General features: G+C 33.3%; 2 protein-coding genes across 13 annotated transcripts in view; one reads left to right on the forward strand and one right to left on the reverse strand.

Annotated features, from left to right (window-relative positions):
* LOC114334083 (protein son of sevenless) overlaps positions 1-14,570 on the forward strand; it is a 652,420-nt gene that overhangs the window by 366,900 nt on the left and 270,950 nt on the right. The window lies entirely within an intron of this gene.
* Positions 1-14,570, reverse strand: part of LOC126882094 (DNA repair protein REV1-like) — a 74,175-nt gene that overhangs the window by 47,160 nt on the left and 12,445 nt on the right. For both annotated transcript variants that reach the window (XM_050646946.1, XM_050646945.1), the window contains exons 3-5: positions 13,442-13,904; positions 10,429-10,805; positions 8,198-8,390 (exon numbers count right to left, since the gene is read on the reverse strand). In XM_050646946.1, the coding sequence (XP_050502903.1) occupies positions 8,198-8,390; positions 10,429-10,805; positions 13,442-13,904 (1,033 nt within the window). The remainder of the gene's footprint in view (positions 1-8,197; positions 8,391-10,428; positions 10,806-13,441; positions 13,905-14,570) is intronic.

Consider the following 14,570-nt stretch of genomic DNA (forward strand, 5'->3'; position numbering starts at 1 on the left):
GTTAAAGTTAATTTTTGTTTTTCGTTTTTTGCTAATAGTTTCCCTGTATATTTATAAATTGCTATCAAAATTGGCACAGAGGCATAATCTTAGACAAGAAATAGTATTTTATCTACAATTTTACGTTTTGTCATAGAGGGCGCCACGTGGATCATTTCTGATGATCAAATTGAGTCTAAGCTTTTTCTGATGAAACTTTTTAGTAATTTTTATTAGAAAATATGATGTAAACATCATTTTTACGTAAAATTGGCACTCTTGTTTAAACATGATAATTTCAACCGTTTTCGATAAAAACGCAGTTGAACTGCTTAGAGTCTTAAAAAAGGATTTCAATTATTATTTCATTTATGAAAAGTATGCTTTGGACTGTCAGATAATTGTTGTTGGTAAATGTCATTTGTTCAGAGTAAATTATTTTTGATGTGACAGTGTAGTGTAGTGTTGCATTTTTTAAAAGTAATCATTACTTTTTTGATTGAAATGCCTCGTCACAATCATTTCAGTTGCAACTTTGTTTATTAGTTTGGTATTTGATATCCCCTTCTGAGTTCCTGAAATCTTCAATTGCGTTTTTATCGAAAACGGTTGAAATTATCATGTTTAAACAAGAGTACCAATTTTACGTAAAAATGACGTTTACGTCATATTTTCTAATAAAAATTACTAAAAAGTTTCATCAGAAAAAGTTTAGACTCAATTTGATCATCAGGAATGATCCACGTGGCGCCCTCTATGACAAAACGTAAAATTGTAGATAAAATACTATTTCTTGTCTAAGATTATGCCTCTGTGCCAATTTTGATAGCAATTTATAAATATACAGGGAAACTATTAGCAAAAAACGAAAAACAAAAATTAACTTTAACACCCTGTATCTTTTTTCTCAGCAACATTTTGTTAAGGCATATTTGGCCCAATAGCCATATTTTGGTCCAAATAATCTGTCCTTAGTCTATGTCCCTATAGTTATGACTCACCCTGTATAAAGAACACTGTTGTTTAGTCTCATAATTTTGTATATAATTTCATGATTTTTAATACCCTATTTCATCTTCAACAATATCCCTAAGTGCGTCATAGAGTTCATTCTCAGAAAATTCTCCATATCGAGAATATTCCCGAGAATATTCTCTGATGTTTCATTCTCGAGAATTTTCCAACACTAGTAATGTAATGTTAATTTATACGTTTATAACGATCATTTCCATCTCCACTAGTTTCATCTCTTTTTGTTTCGCAATGTATTATGTTTTCCATCTCTTGCGTTATTTTGCCGGTTATTAGCGCGCTCATCACTGTATAATATAGGACATATAATTTTTGCATGCCACTCTTTAGGTAAATTACGTTTTTGCCATACTACATGTGCAAGTTGTTTATGAAAGGGGGCTACAAATGTTTGATAATAGAATTTAAATATTTCTTCTGGTAGGTTATCTTCTTCCTCCTCCTCCTCTTTAAAAACAATTATGCTTGTTGATTGGCGGATTGGTACCTCTATGGAAGGTTGTCTTTTGATCCGTCGGCCGATACTTCTTCTACCGATTGGTGATTATTTATCCTTTGCTATTTTGACCACACGTGTCTCCAGCGTTCTGCTTATATAGTTATTTCATGCTTTTTTCTATTTAGTGTCCATTCGTTTATACATTGTACGTTACATTGTTTTCTAATGTCTTCACTCCTCTTTCGATCTCTCAATCGCTGTAATTCTTCTCAGTATCTTCATCTCTGAAGTTTCCAATCGTCTTTGTGTTGTGGCTGCATAGGATCTTGTTTCTGATGCATATGTCACTATTGGTCTAGCACTGGCTTTATAAATTCTTGACTTCATCTCAGTGTTAATATGTCGGTTTCGCCATACAGTGTTATTAAGAAATACTGCCAATCTATTTGCTTTTTATACTTGATTTCTCACTTCTTTGTCCAGGTCTCCGTAGCTTGACACTGTAATTCCAAGGTATTTTATTTCCATTACTTGTTCGATACTGATTGGTTCTTGACTGATTACTATTGTTTTAGTTTTCTGAGATGAAATTGGCATACTTACCTAATTCTTTGCTCGTATGTTAAATCTGTGGACTTATATTTGCAGACTATCTTCATCTTCGGCTGTCAATATTGCGTCGTCTGCGTTGCAGAGTATTTTTACTTCTTTGTTTCCCATTCTGTATTCTCTTCTTTGTTGACGCTTTTGATGATGTCATCCATGATTAAATTGAAGAGCATAGGACTCAATGAGTCTCCTTTTCTTATTCCGCTGCCTATGTATATAGGTTCTGTGTTACATAATAAGTGCGTTCGCGGGAGCCTGTCGGCGACTAGTCGGCGACAAATTAGCAGCAAAACGCATGCGCACTTTAAAATGATATAAATAATATCGTTAATAGATAAATATACAAGATATATTTGCCTAGTATAATTTAATAATTAGTTATTAATATTAATTAAAAGTAAATATACCTTGTATATTTATCTATTAACGGTATTATTTATATTAAGTGAGGTTAGAAATTGTCGGCGACAATTTGTCAACTGTGCCCGCGAACGCACCTATTATATATTCTGTGTTCTATGTATAAGGTGTTCATCTATTCTGGCTTCCGTTTTGTTATTTTGGTACAGTCGGAAAAATAAAAGAATACCCATGAACGATCATATCAAGCACATATTTTGGATTTACTGCCTTTTTCTATAAATAACAAACGAGAGAGATAGATTATTAAGTGTTGCCTACTAAGCAAAAACGTTATCCAAGACATACGCAGTTACATATTTATAATCGATAGAGTGAGACGGCGATACAATCGTTCAACGTAGTTGAACAAACAAACGTTTGTTATTTATAGAAAAAGACAGCAAATACGAAATAAGTGATTTATGTGATCATTCATGGGTATTCTTTCATTTTTCCGATTGTATATTAATTTAGTAGAAAATTTAAACTCACACTTGACTATTTCTGTACTTCTAATGTCATTCTTAGAAAAACATTCAACATCAGTAGAAATAATAATTGTATAAACTACTATTCGAGTAATCGTGCTGGTCAACTATAATCTGACAGATTCAATTTCTATCACTTTGACAGTGAAACTGGGTTAGGTTCGGTAGAGTTTATAAATTTTAATAATCAGTCGTATTTACTTAAATAAACTCAGTTCTTTTAAAAGCTATTTTGATATTATATTGTATTTTTGGTTTGGTAAGTATTTATTTAATTAAAATAAGTCAATAAAATTTCTAAGTAATCATCTGTCAATATGGTTAACTTCTGTCTATGAGTTTGCCAAACGTGTACATATTACTCTGACTTTTCAATCATAGTGTATAAAATTACAGATTAGTATATTTTTACGAATGTACATTTATTTGCAGATAATGCCTGGAAAATGATCTGGATACCAAAATGATCTGAATTCATTAAGTTTACTTTCATTTAAGTCACTTAATGCAGCCGACATAAACGACATTTTTGAATTCCTGTTACTATTTACGTCCGGCAACTTTAACATAGAGAAATTCATAAAACTATATATTTGCTTACTCATTATTTTTGTATTATTAATCTATATCAAATAATTAATTACGGTAGTAAAAGTAATATTTATTACCAATAAATATATAGGTATAATCAGAAAAAGAATAACATCACAAAAAATGTTCGACACATTTACGTAGTGAAAAATCGTACGGTGGGGTAGTAGTCACATCCGTTTTTTTACAGTATTAACTTAGTTTAGACGTTGTTTTGACTAGAAATTTTTGATCTGATTCGTATGCATATCATCGATGACGCATGGGTACTCTTTCATTTTTGAAGATATTCTTCTTTAGCGGCGAATCGATTGAGGGTAAAATTGTACATTTACCGCGCGCCTGCGCACACTGACAGTATTGTAGTTCATTGCTAATCTTTCAAGATAGGTATGTATGTATCTGTAACCGTGCAAATAAGTCATTAAAAGAATATATCAGTGGTTTTAGGAAATGTATTATTTATTATAATTCTTGTGTTTTTGGATTAATAAAATTTATGTAAGCATAACATTTTTACACTATATGTCGCCGTGTTGTGTAATTATATCCGAAACTCACATATCTATTTCTAGTGCCTCGATGGAGTAGTTAGAAATGCGTTAGCACTAAGATTGGAAGGTTGCGGGTTCAATTCCCGGGCGATTCATATATTTTTTTTATTTTTGGTTGTTTTAATAAAACTTTTTTGAAAGTGGTAGATAAGAAAGTTAGTTTGATTTTTAAATAAAATACAAATAACCTTTTCAGTATATTTACTTTGTTTAAATTACCTATTATATAATAGAAGAATATCTTCTTACGTGCGTACATAGTACACACACATTCTTTTTTCCTACTGTAGATGTTTTCAATAGTTTTTATTACGTATACGGAAAATGGATTACATCTTTGAATCTTACTCTGTCAAATGCTACCTGGTCTACAGCCAAGTTAGCACCCTACTGATAGACTTTAAAACCATACAGCTTATTGTTATTCTGAAGCTATTTCCTTGTGTATTTTGTATTTTGACAACGAAACCCGATTTGGGCTTCGAAACGTTAATAAATTCATTTTTTTGGTAAAATTGTGGCTTATTTCCCATTAAAAATACTTTATCATACAGCTTATAGAAACAGGATTATGGCTCGGGACAGGAATGTTAGGTTATCTGATCCATGTCATAGACTTATATATTATCATAGACAGAGTGTCATTCAGAGCGAAGTGACGACACCATCTTTTTTATTTGGCTTAGTGCTGTTTCACTCTTACGCATAGTAAAGCTGCGACAGTAGTCCTCCCCTTACGTGCCCATACTCACAGTTAATGTCATTTTAATTTCTCGATACAATGTGCTAGAAAGAGGTACCGCAAACCAGTCCAAGAGATATTGTCGTCAGGAAGCGCGGAGGGTAGACTCACTCTATGTTAATATTTACCTCTATGATCCATGTACCTAATTTGTTTCTGAGTATAGAGTAGATTGCTTTATTTATTCGTTCCATCGTTAGAAGTTCAGTTTACTCTCTTTCGAAATACACTTGAGTCCAGGGTTCTTTACCCGTGGGTCATTAATACCTGGCGAGATAAAACACATACTTTTTATCTAGCATCATTGTCTTCCACGCATGAAACTAAAGACAAACCAGATACCGCCTGTTATTAAGTAAAGACACATGTTATTTTTATAAACGCTCTAGAGTCAGTACATCGAAAAGAGATAGGTACAAAAAAGACGCTTGGTGACGTTTTCGGACATTAAGTACAATTTGTGTCGTTTCTGGTTTGTTTACTAGTCACTGTCAGTTTGTTGGATTTTTTGCTGTTTTTTGTCCTGTTTTTGCATTTAAAAGTCATTTATATTAAACCAACAGTTGATTGCACAACTAATTTTATACTAGAGTTTGAAATTTTATGATGAGTGTATTTTATTTTGATATTAATTTACAAAGTTAACCTCATTCACGTTGTTAAGGGAGGGTTTTGTTTAAATTTCCGTAAAAGTGAAATAAATAACAAAAAGAAAATATTTTATTTTTAAATATTTATATTATAACAAATATTTAATATCACTAATGATATTAAAATAATTTATTAAGCTATATACTTCAAATGTAGCTGTAATTCGGCACCAAAATTTTAAATTATATTTATTTTATAACGCCAAATTTTATAATATAATACGTGATCGGAGTAATAGTCACTTTCTGTCACTTGCCGTTGCGTGGAATAGATTTCCGACTTATTTCTTAGGCATGCTTTAATTTTTCAGATGATGACGCACGGGTAACGAATCATGGACTCAAGTGTATGTATGGTTTTGTATATTTACATCTATTTTCTCATTAAGTAGTGTACTAAAAGTACACTGTACTAAAAGTTCTTGTCACCTTTTTAGTACTGCTGCTCTATCGTTCAAATAAGCTGCATTATGTGTCTTAACCTGGTTTAATAGTGACTTAAAAACTTTCTTTTGGTGTTTGTACACTTTTGTAGAAACTGTTGTAGAACTATTGGGACCGTGCAAGTCCGGAAAAGCGACACCTGGTTTCATAGCTCGGCAACATTTTTCGCACTTTTAATTATATTGACCAATCATATTGGTCCTGGTTACTGGACAATTGTCAAGGCCATAGCCCAAAAAAATTATAAGAAGAAAAAGTAATATTAAGGTTATGTTATTATAAACAATTGTATGTTGTAAATAAAATTAATTAAATTTACTTTTATATAATAATTGCATATCATATCAATATTGTGGAGCAACATATAATTTTTCTTCTTCATTGACAGTAGATTTGAAATACAGTGGAACCCCGATAAGTCGGCCCCCGATAACCCGGAACTCCGGCTAACCCGGACCGATTTTCATCAGATAAACATTTTGATTTTCAGTACATATTTTGTATTTTGACAACGACAGCCGATCTGGGCGTCGAAATGTTAATAAAATTATTTTTCAATTTAATTGTGGCTTATTTCCCATCAAAATACATAGTTAATTATCAGTAGTAATAACCCAAGGACATTGATAATTGTTCGAAAAAATTTTATAACAGATTTCGAAAGCTTGTTGCTTGGAAACAGACCGACGCCGTAGGCGGAGGTCTGTTGCCTGTAAGCAACAAGCTTGAGAAAGTTGTTAAAAAATTTTTGAGCATTTATCAATGTTCGAGGGTTATTCGGATAGAAAATTTTTTGCTGGTTATGAAAAAAAAAATACAGAGCAGAAACAATTTATTTAAATGTGCAATTAACAATTCTTCCACCGTCCGATTTCCATCTAATTCATATTTTCTATCATTGCAAAAGTCCATAAACGCTTTCCATACAAATTTTTTACTGTAAACAGTATTCTTTGGTATATTTGATTCGATAATTTCATTAATATTCTCATCAGTATTACAACCAAATCGTGACATTTTGAAATATTGAATATTTGAAATGTCAAAATCGAAATGAAACGAAATGTAGGTATCCATAGCTACATGATTGAGTGAAAACAGCCAATGGGATCTGTTTTCAGTATAATGTTGGTTGTATTCAATCAGATGACCACAAATTAATTGATTTCATTGGATTTCTAATTGAGCAAAAAATTTTCAGACAAACATGCCAACAATTAAAATGTATGTAATATAATATTTGAGAGATAATACGTATTTGTGTAATTTGATATAGTAATAATGTAATAGTAAAAATGACTCATGGCACACAACGTTCATTGTCGTGTTATCCAAAACAACAGGCACCTGTAAGTATCCTTTATTTATTTGAAAATGTCTTAGCATTGTTTAAAAAAGACTAAAAGACTATTTTAGAAATTCTTTTTTAAAAAATTGTCTTAGTCTTCACTGTTATTAAATAACATAACATCGTTGCGATTGAGACCGTATTGTGTGTAGTAAAGTCGCATTGTTCGCTTCCGTTCTGTAATCGTTCGTAAATCTATTCAGATTTTGTCTACGTAATGGCAATAAAACGTAAAAATGTTATTTTTGTTTCAAAATGATATCAAAAGACAGTTTGGACAATCGGTGCAAAGCTAATAAAGCTAAAAATTAGACTCTCGACGACGCGACGCTTTGTATGTGTGGTTTTGTGCGAAGCGCGAACGTGGTTTACCAGTGTCTGTGTGCCAATTATAACGGAGTTTATCTGTAAGCATACCATATTTTATTAATTTTTACTATTTCTCCGGCTAACCCGGATTTTCGATAACCCGGATCGGCCGGGGTCCCGATTAATCCGAGTTAACGGGGTTCCACTGTATACGTCAATTTGACAATTTCCATTGACAATGAATTGAGAAAGTTTTCTCCGCTATTCGCGCACGATCGTTTCTCGTATCCCCTCCAAGTACTTGCACACGGCTAATAGTGTTCATATTCTCTGTTTAAACTTTCTATTTTATGACGTCCACGTCACTTATGTTGGAAGTACGTGCTGCTGTTCATAAAAAATTACAAATATTTTTTATTAACAAAAACGAAGTAGAAAACGAGAATCTTGTCAAGGGACATATGAGATACAATATGATTTAAAAGTGATAATATTATCTCAAGAGAGAATATTAGAAGAGGTCTATAGCAAGTCATAAATTAAACTCCATTTTTGCAAACTGGAAAAATCAGCCCTCAATCAACACTATAAGACTTATACATTACTTTACCTGTTGAACAAGGGCAGCCTGTAATAGTTCTAATTTCATTTCTGATGTGCGATGCCCATTCGTCAACTGTCAGTCCTGTTTTCCTTAGAATTTTTGTTACATCCACGTACATTTCGTCGCAACTTACTGCTTCTATGTCCAAAGTATAAGAAGCTACGGTTCTGTACAAAGTATGAGATACTTCTTTGATGCCCTAGAATTATTTTTCACCTAATTAATTAGGTAATCAACACCAAAAGCAGCTTTAGTAGAAATCAGAAATTAAAAACCAAGTGCAAAACATTTAAGGTTATAAAAACATCACGATATGTAAAGAGTGAGTAAAAAGTAGTATAAAAAATTGTTTAAATAAATCAATCTGTCTACATAAGACGTCCTATACATATATCCTCCCATCAGACACGGCGCCAAACCAGGCGTCATTTGACAGGGTCAGAGGGCATTTGCCCCCCCCCTGACCATTAAAATGATTGAAATTTACAAAAACTACATCAATTTTATTACTATTGGGACCGTGCAAGTTCGGCAAAGCGACACCTGGTTTCTACGCTCAGCAACATTTTTCGCACTTTTAATTATTATATTGGCCAATTATATTAGTCCTGGTTACTGGATAATTGTCAAGGCCATAGTGTAAAAAAATAATAATAAGAAAAAATAAGATTCAGGTTATGTTATTAAAACGTAAACAATTGTATGTAGTAAATAAAATTAGTTATTAAAATGCAGTACTGCAAGCAAAATACAATTAATTAAATTTACCTTTATATAATAATTGCATATCATATCAATATTGTGGAGCAATATATAATTTTTCTTCTTCAATGACAGTAGGTATGAAATATACGTCAATTTGACAATTTCAATTGACAATATGAATTATTTAAGAAAGTTGCAATATTTCTCCGCTGTTCGCGCACGATCGTTTCTCGTATCCCCTCCAAGTACTTGCACACCGCAAATAGTATTGTATAATGTATTTTATATATAATGCTTGCCCCCCCCCCCAATCAAAATTTCAAATGACGCCCCTGCGCCAAACAGGCACCGCGTAAAGGATGATCAATGGCATAACAGAATCTTCCCCTCTCAGATTTGGGCTCTCCGATGTTGGGCATGATCCCCCGCTCGGGGGATATCACCGCAGCTCTGTAGTCGCCGCTTTCACGTCTTCCCCTCAACTTCTATTCTGACAGAGTTATAGCTAAATATCTTACGCATTTCTTTGGAACCACTCTCTTTCCTCCACATTCCAAGGCCATTCCGTTCCTTTTTCTTGGTCCATTGAGAACTATGGCCTTGGTCTTTCATGCAGCCAGATCGATTCCATACATTCTTATCCATTCCTCGACTTGGTAGCATTTACGTTGAGCACCGAAGATAAGGTCCTCCATGTCCCGCGCCACCATCAACATTGCCCTCGTAGCCACAAATCCCTCATGCGTATTAATACCATTCCTTAGTCTTCTGTTCAGTATTCGCACTCCTACGACGCTCGATGTACCCATGAACTATTTTCTAATGCCCACCTCAGTGATGTCGTGAGATAACCTAGCCGTTCCCACATTTGTTTGCAGCACTTTTAACACACGTTTTCTTTCACGCTTATTTGCCTTTTTGTTGATCTGTAACCTCCTTTTATTTTCCACCTTTATCTTAGCGCTCTTCTGATAATTCTCCGATCAAGTAGACGTTCTCCTATGTCATTATATCCACTTTATTTCCTTTTTTTTTTCTTTTACTGATATTGGTCGTCCATTCACCCTCATCATTACTATCTTCCATTTGCTTTCCACTGCCATTCTCCTACACTATTTTGCCAGCACTCTTGGGTTTTCCTTTGTCCTCTCATTTATAAGCTATTTTTAAGTACAACTGTTGCCTCTAGTGATAAAAAATATGTGATTTTAAACAACTGAATGTCGTGATCAAGAGTGGGATAAATTAGCTATAATATAAATAAATTAATATACAGCATTTTTAGTTATAAATTAGATATACGGCCAATAAATGGCAACACAGCGCACCGTCGAGTAGCAGATAGTCCCTACTTCCCACGCTAATGCACCTGAATCTCGCCGATTCTAACTCCATCGCTCCGTCCTTGGTCGTCATTCGGCGATTAAATCCTGGACTAAGCAATGTTGCCGATTTTAGCACTTTATTTAGTCACCTATACTTGGTCGAAAATTGTATTGTATCTACTTTTGGTAATAACAAATATCACTTACCTCAAAATCATACGGCAACGTCTTTAATTCAGGACACATTTTAATAGCCTGTCCCAAAAACGTACCATTCTTAATACCAAACTTTCTGGCCTCATAACTGCAACTAGCTATCTCTGACATACTGGACTGGATATCTATTTGGTCCACCCGTGAAGTGACACCTACTGGCAGTCTTTCTGAGTACAACGAAAATTCTTGTTCTCGAGCAGATCTTTGATCTGGCCTCACGTTGGATAGCTGACCATTTCGAGCATGGGTGATAGCTACGGGTTTTCCTTTTAATTCTGGGTGGTTGCGAAGTGACACAGAAACGAAGAAACAATCCATGTCAATATGCATTATTACTGTGGAGGGAACTAATATTGCGCCCTCTGGAACTGTAAACATTATATTTTGTTAAATAATTTTATTTCAGATCAAGAAATCGAAGAGTTCTATAATATATGAAATAATTATATTGATTGAATAAATTACTAAAACAATTCGTGAGCAGTGAAAACGAAATTAAGAAACGAATTAACCAAGGTAAACAACAAAACAACTAAATAACATGCTTTTGAACACACAAATTAGACAAGGAACAAACATAGTAACCAGAACATAGTAGAAAGTATAGCGACTTACGGACGTTAATATAAAGTTAAATTACCTGCTTTTTAATCTGAGGTCTTATAGTCTAAGAGCTAGTGAATCCTCCGACTAACGGTCTTCCTGTAAAGCTGGAAAGTATAGTGATAATTCATGGCACACCAAGGCTAAAACCTATGACCTGGCAGGCATCAGCCCTGCACGTGTATCAACCAGGTGAATCGAAAAGTGCATAGTTTAGGGGTAAAATAAACTGTCTCTTGTAAGGTTTAAATTTAACTATGTGTTTAAGTAAGTCATTTAGTAGAAATGTGTACAATGACAGGCGATTCTGAAGAGCATAAGACCTTGCCAGGCGAGGGGAAAGATTAGGGGTTTTTCCTAAAATTATTTTTTTTGCATCGAACAAATTTTTTTTTAGGTTTTTTGAATCATTCATTCCAAACAGAAAAGGTCTTTAGTGGTTTTTCTCTTAGGTTAACAGTTTTTGTTATATAAGCGATTAAAAATTTTGAAAATTGCGAAATCGGCCATTTTTAACCCTAAATCGGACATTTATCTAAAAATTTCAAAGTTGCCAAGGTACGTAGATATTCTTTAAACATTGATGAAATCCCGAAGAGATTTTTGCAATAAAATATCGAAAACCCATTTGTTTTTTTAATTGCTAATCAAGCGGGCGCGACACTGTAGTATAAGTGAGGACGTTTGAGTTTGCATAAATTCATTATCTCGAGAATGGGCAAATTTCAAGAGAAATCCTCAGAAAGGTCGATTTTTATTTTTGAATTAGGACTTTTTGGCATATATATAATACTAGTGACGTCATCCATCTGGGCGTGATGACGTAATCGATGATTTTTTTAAATAAGAGTAGGGGTTATGTGATAGCTCGTTTGAAAGGTTATTTAATTCTCTATTCAGTAATATAAACAATAACATCATTATTTATACAGGGTGTACAAGAAAAATGTTTCTTCTATTTGTCAAATTTAATCAAGGCTAATTTAATAAAAAAAAATTTTTTGTACATCCTGTATAAATAATTATATTAATGTTAATATTACTGAATAGAGAATTAAATAACCTTTCAAATGAGCTATCACACAACCCCTACTCTTATTTAAAAAAATCATCGATTACGTCATCACGCCCGTATGGATGACGTCACTAATATTATATATATGCCAAAATGTCCTAATTTAAAAATAAAAATCGACCTGTCTGAGAATTTCTCTTCAAATTAGCCCATTCTCGAGATAATGAATTTATGCCAACTCAAACGTCCTCACTTATACTACAGTGTCGCGCCCGCTTGATTAGCAATTAAAAAACAAAGGGGTTTCCGATATTGTATTGCAAAAAACTCTTTGGATGTCATCAATCAATGTTTAAAGAATATCTACCTACCTTGGTAATATTGAAATTTTTAGTTAAATGTCCGATTTAGGGTTAAAAATGGCCGATTTCGCAATTTTCAAAATTTTTAATCGCTTATATAACAAAAATTATTAACCAAAGAGAAAAATCACTAAAGACCTTTTCTGTTTGGAATGATTCAAACAATCTAAAAAAAAATTTGTTCGATGCAAAAAAAAATTTTTAGGAAAAACCCCTAATCTTTCACCTCGCCTGGCAAGGTCTTATGCTCTTCAGAATCGCCTGTCATTATACACATTTCTTCTAAATGACTTACTCAAACACATACTTAAATTTAAACTTTACAGGAGAAAGTTTATTTTTCCCCTAAACTATGCACTTTTCGATTCACCTGGTAGATACGCGTGCAGGGCTGATGCCTGCCAGGTCATGGTTTTATCTTATTATCACTACTTATACAAATTTCTAGCCTTACAGGAAGACCGTTAGTCGGAGGGTTCACTAGCTCTTAGGCTGTTAAACATTTTAATACGTATATAAGGTGTTGTTTCAAGGTCACAATGAGTTGTGACAATATGTGTACCAAATATCAAAAAATATATAAGGTGGCTCTAAAAGTTATGAGTTCAGAAAAAAATGGGCAAAATCGATAAAACACTATGTAACTCAGTTATAAAAATCGGTGGGGCAATAAATGTAGTACATCTAGAACCACCTCAGTGACCTTCATTTATCATTCAAGACTTGCCAATGAAACACCCCGTATAAAATCCTGAAACACTAAAGAGAGAATTGATTTTTCAACTTGCGACAGGAATATGTAAATATAAACCAACTCAACAGGTAGTCAAAAGAGGCAGGAACTAAAGACAAGTGCTCCGATGAGGCTAAGTTAAAGCCAAAATATGTATAGGCACATAGTGGAGGCCCTGTTCTGTAATCAAATCTGAATCATCTTTACTTTCAATTCAACAGGCATCTGCAGTATGGCTGTTTCTTACATACAAATAAGTATAACATTTCTATGAAAAAAAGGGAAAAATACCTTTACATGAGATTAGTTTTTCTAAACCAGGAAACTTTCCATCTGACAATTCCCTCATTTGACCAACCAAATGTTTGAATTCTGCACCTAAAGTTGATATCAAATGTAGCCTGGAATTGTTATAAAACTCCTCAAGAAAGTTAGGATCTGATGCTGTTTTTGTTGGGAATCTATTAATCTGATTGGTTGAAGATAATTTGTCAGATTTAATCTGAGCTATTGAATTCTGTATTAATTCAGAAGTTTCTGCAACTACTGTATCACTTTCAACATTTGCAGAATTGTTTTCAGATATTGATGCAGATGCTGACACTTTTTCTATGACAGGAAAACCTATTTTCGGCTGTGATTTGCTTTGATTGTTATACAAAAGATATCTACGGTAATCTAACAATTTTCCAAAGTCTATACTATCTGTTATCCATGCTGGTTTCACTATGGGAGTAGTACCAAGATGTTTAATCTACAATAAAACATATACAGTAACCGCCATGCTACTAGACACACGGGTACATTCAGCTAGTACAGTTCTGGACCCTTCATCTATTGCACTGTTTACTTTTGTGTCTAGTGACGTCTATACAAAAAACGTATGGAAACTGAATATAAGCAAAGAAAGTTGACAGCTTATAGAACAGTTGCATTTGAAGTTTATAGTTGTCATTGTGTTTAAGTTGTAAAAATTATAAAGTATTGTAATATTGTTGGTGTTTGAATAAAGTTATTTTAAAGCAAAGTAACAATACTATTAATTATGTAATGTATTTTTTGTATCTGTATAGTCTATAAACTATAGTCAAACCACGAAGTTCTGGCGCTCCCATGTTTGACTAGTCAATCCTCAGGTCCTACTAATGGTTTTAGTCAAACCCCAAAATAAATTCCAGTTTCGGCCTTTGTCTGAAGTATTTTTAGTCAAACCTAGGAGTGCCTAACTTTTCACTTAAACATCGAATGAAAAATATTCTGTACTGTACACTGTCAGACTTGATAAAAAAAGATTCTTCAGATAGAAGAAGAGTTAAAAAACGCTATTAATTCGTCTGGTAAGAAACAAAACAATACTGATGATACTATTACTAACTATTCAGTTCAATAATATTTCTTTGATAACTTGCAGACTAAATCA

This window comes from Diabrotica virgifera, chromosome 3, assembly GCF_917563875.1.
Source record: "Diabrotica virgifera virgifera chromosome 3, PGI_DIABVI_V3a".
Taxonomy (NCBI): Eukaryota; Metazoa; Arthropoda; class Insecta; order Coleoptera; family Chrysomelidae; genus Diabrotica; species Diabrotica virgifera.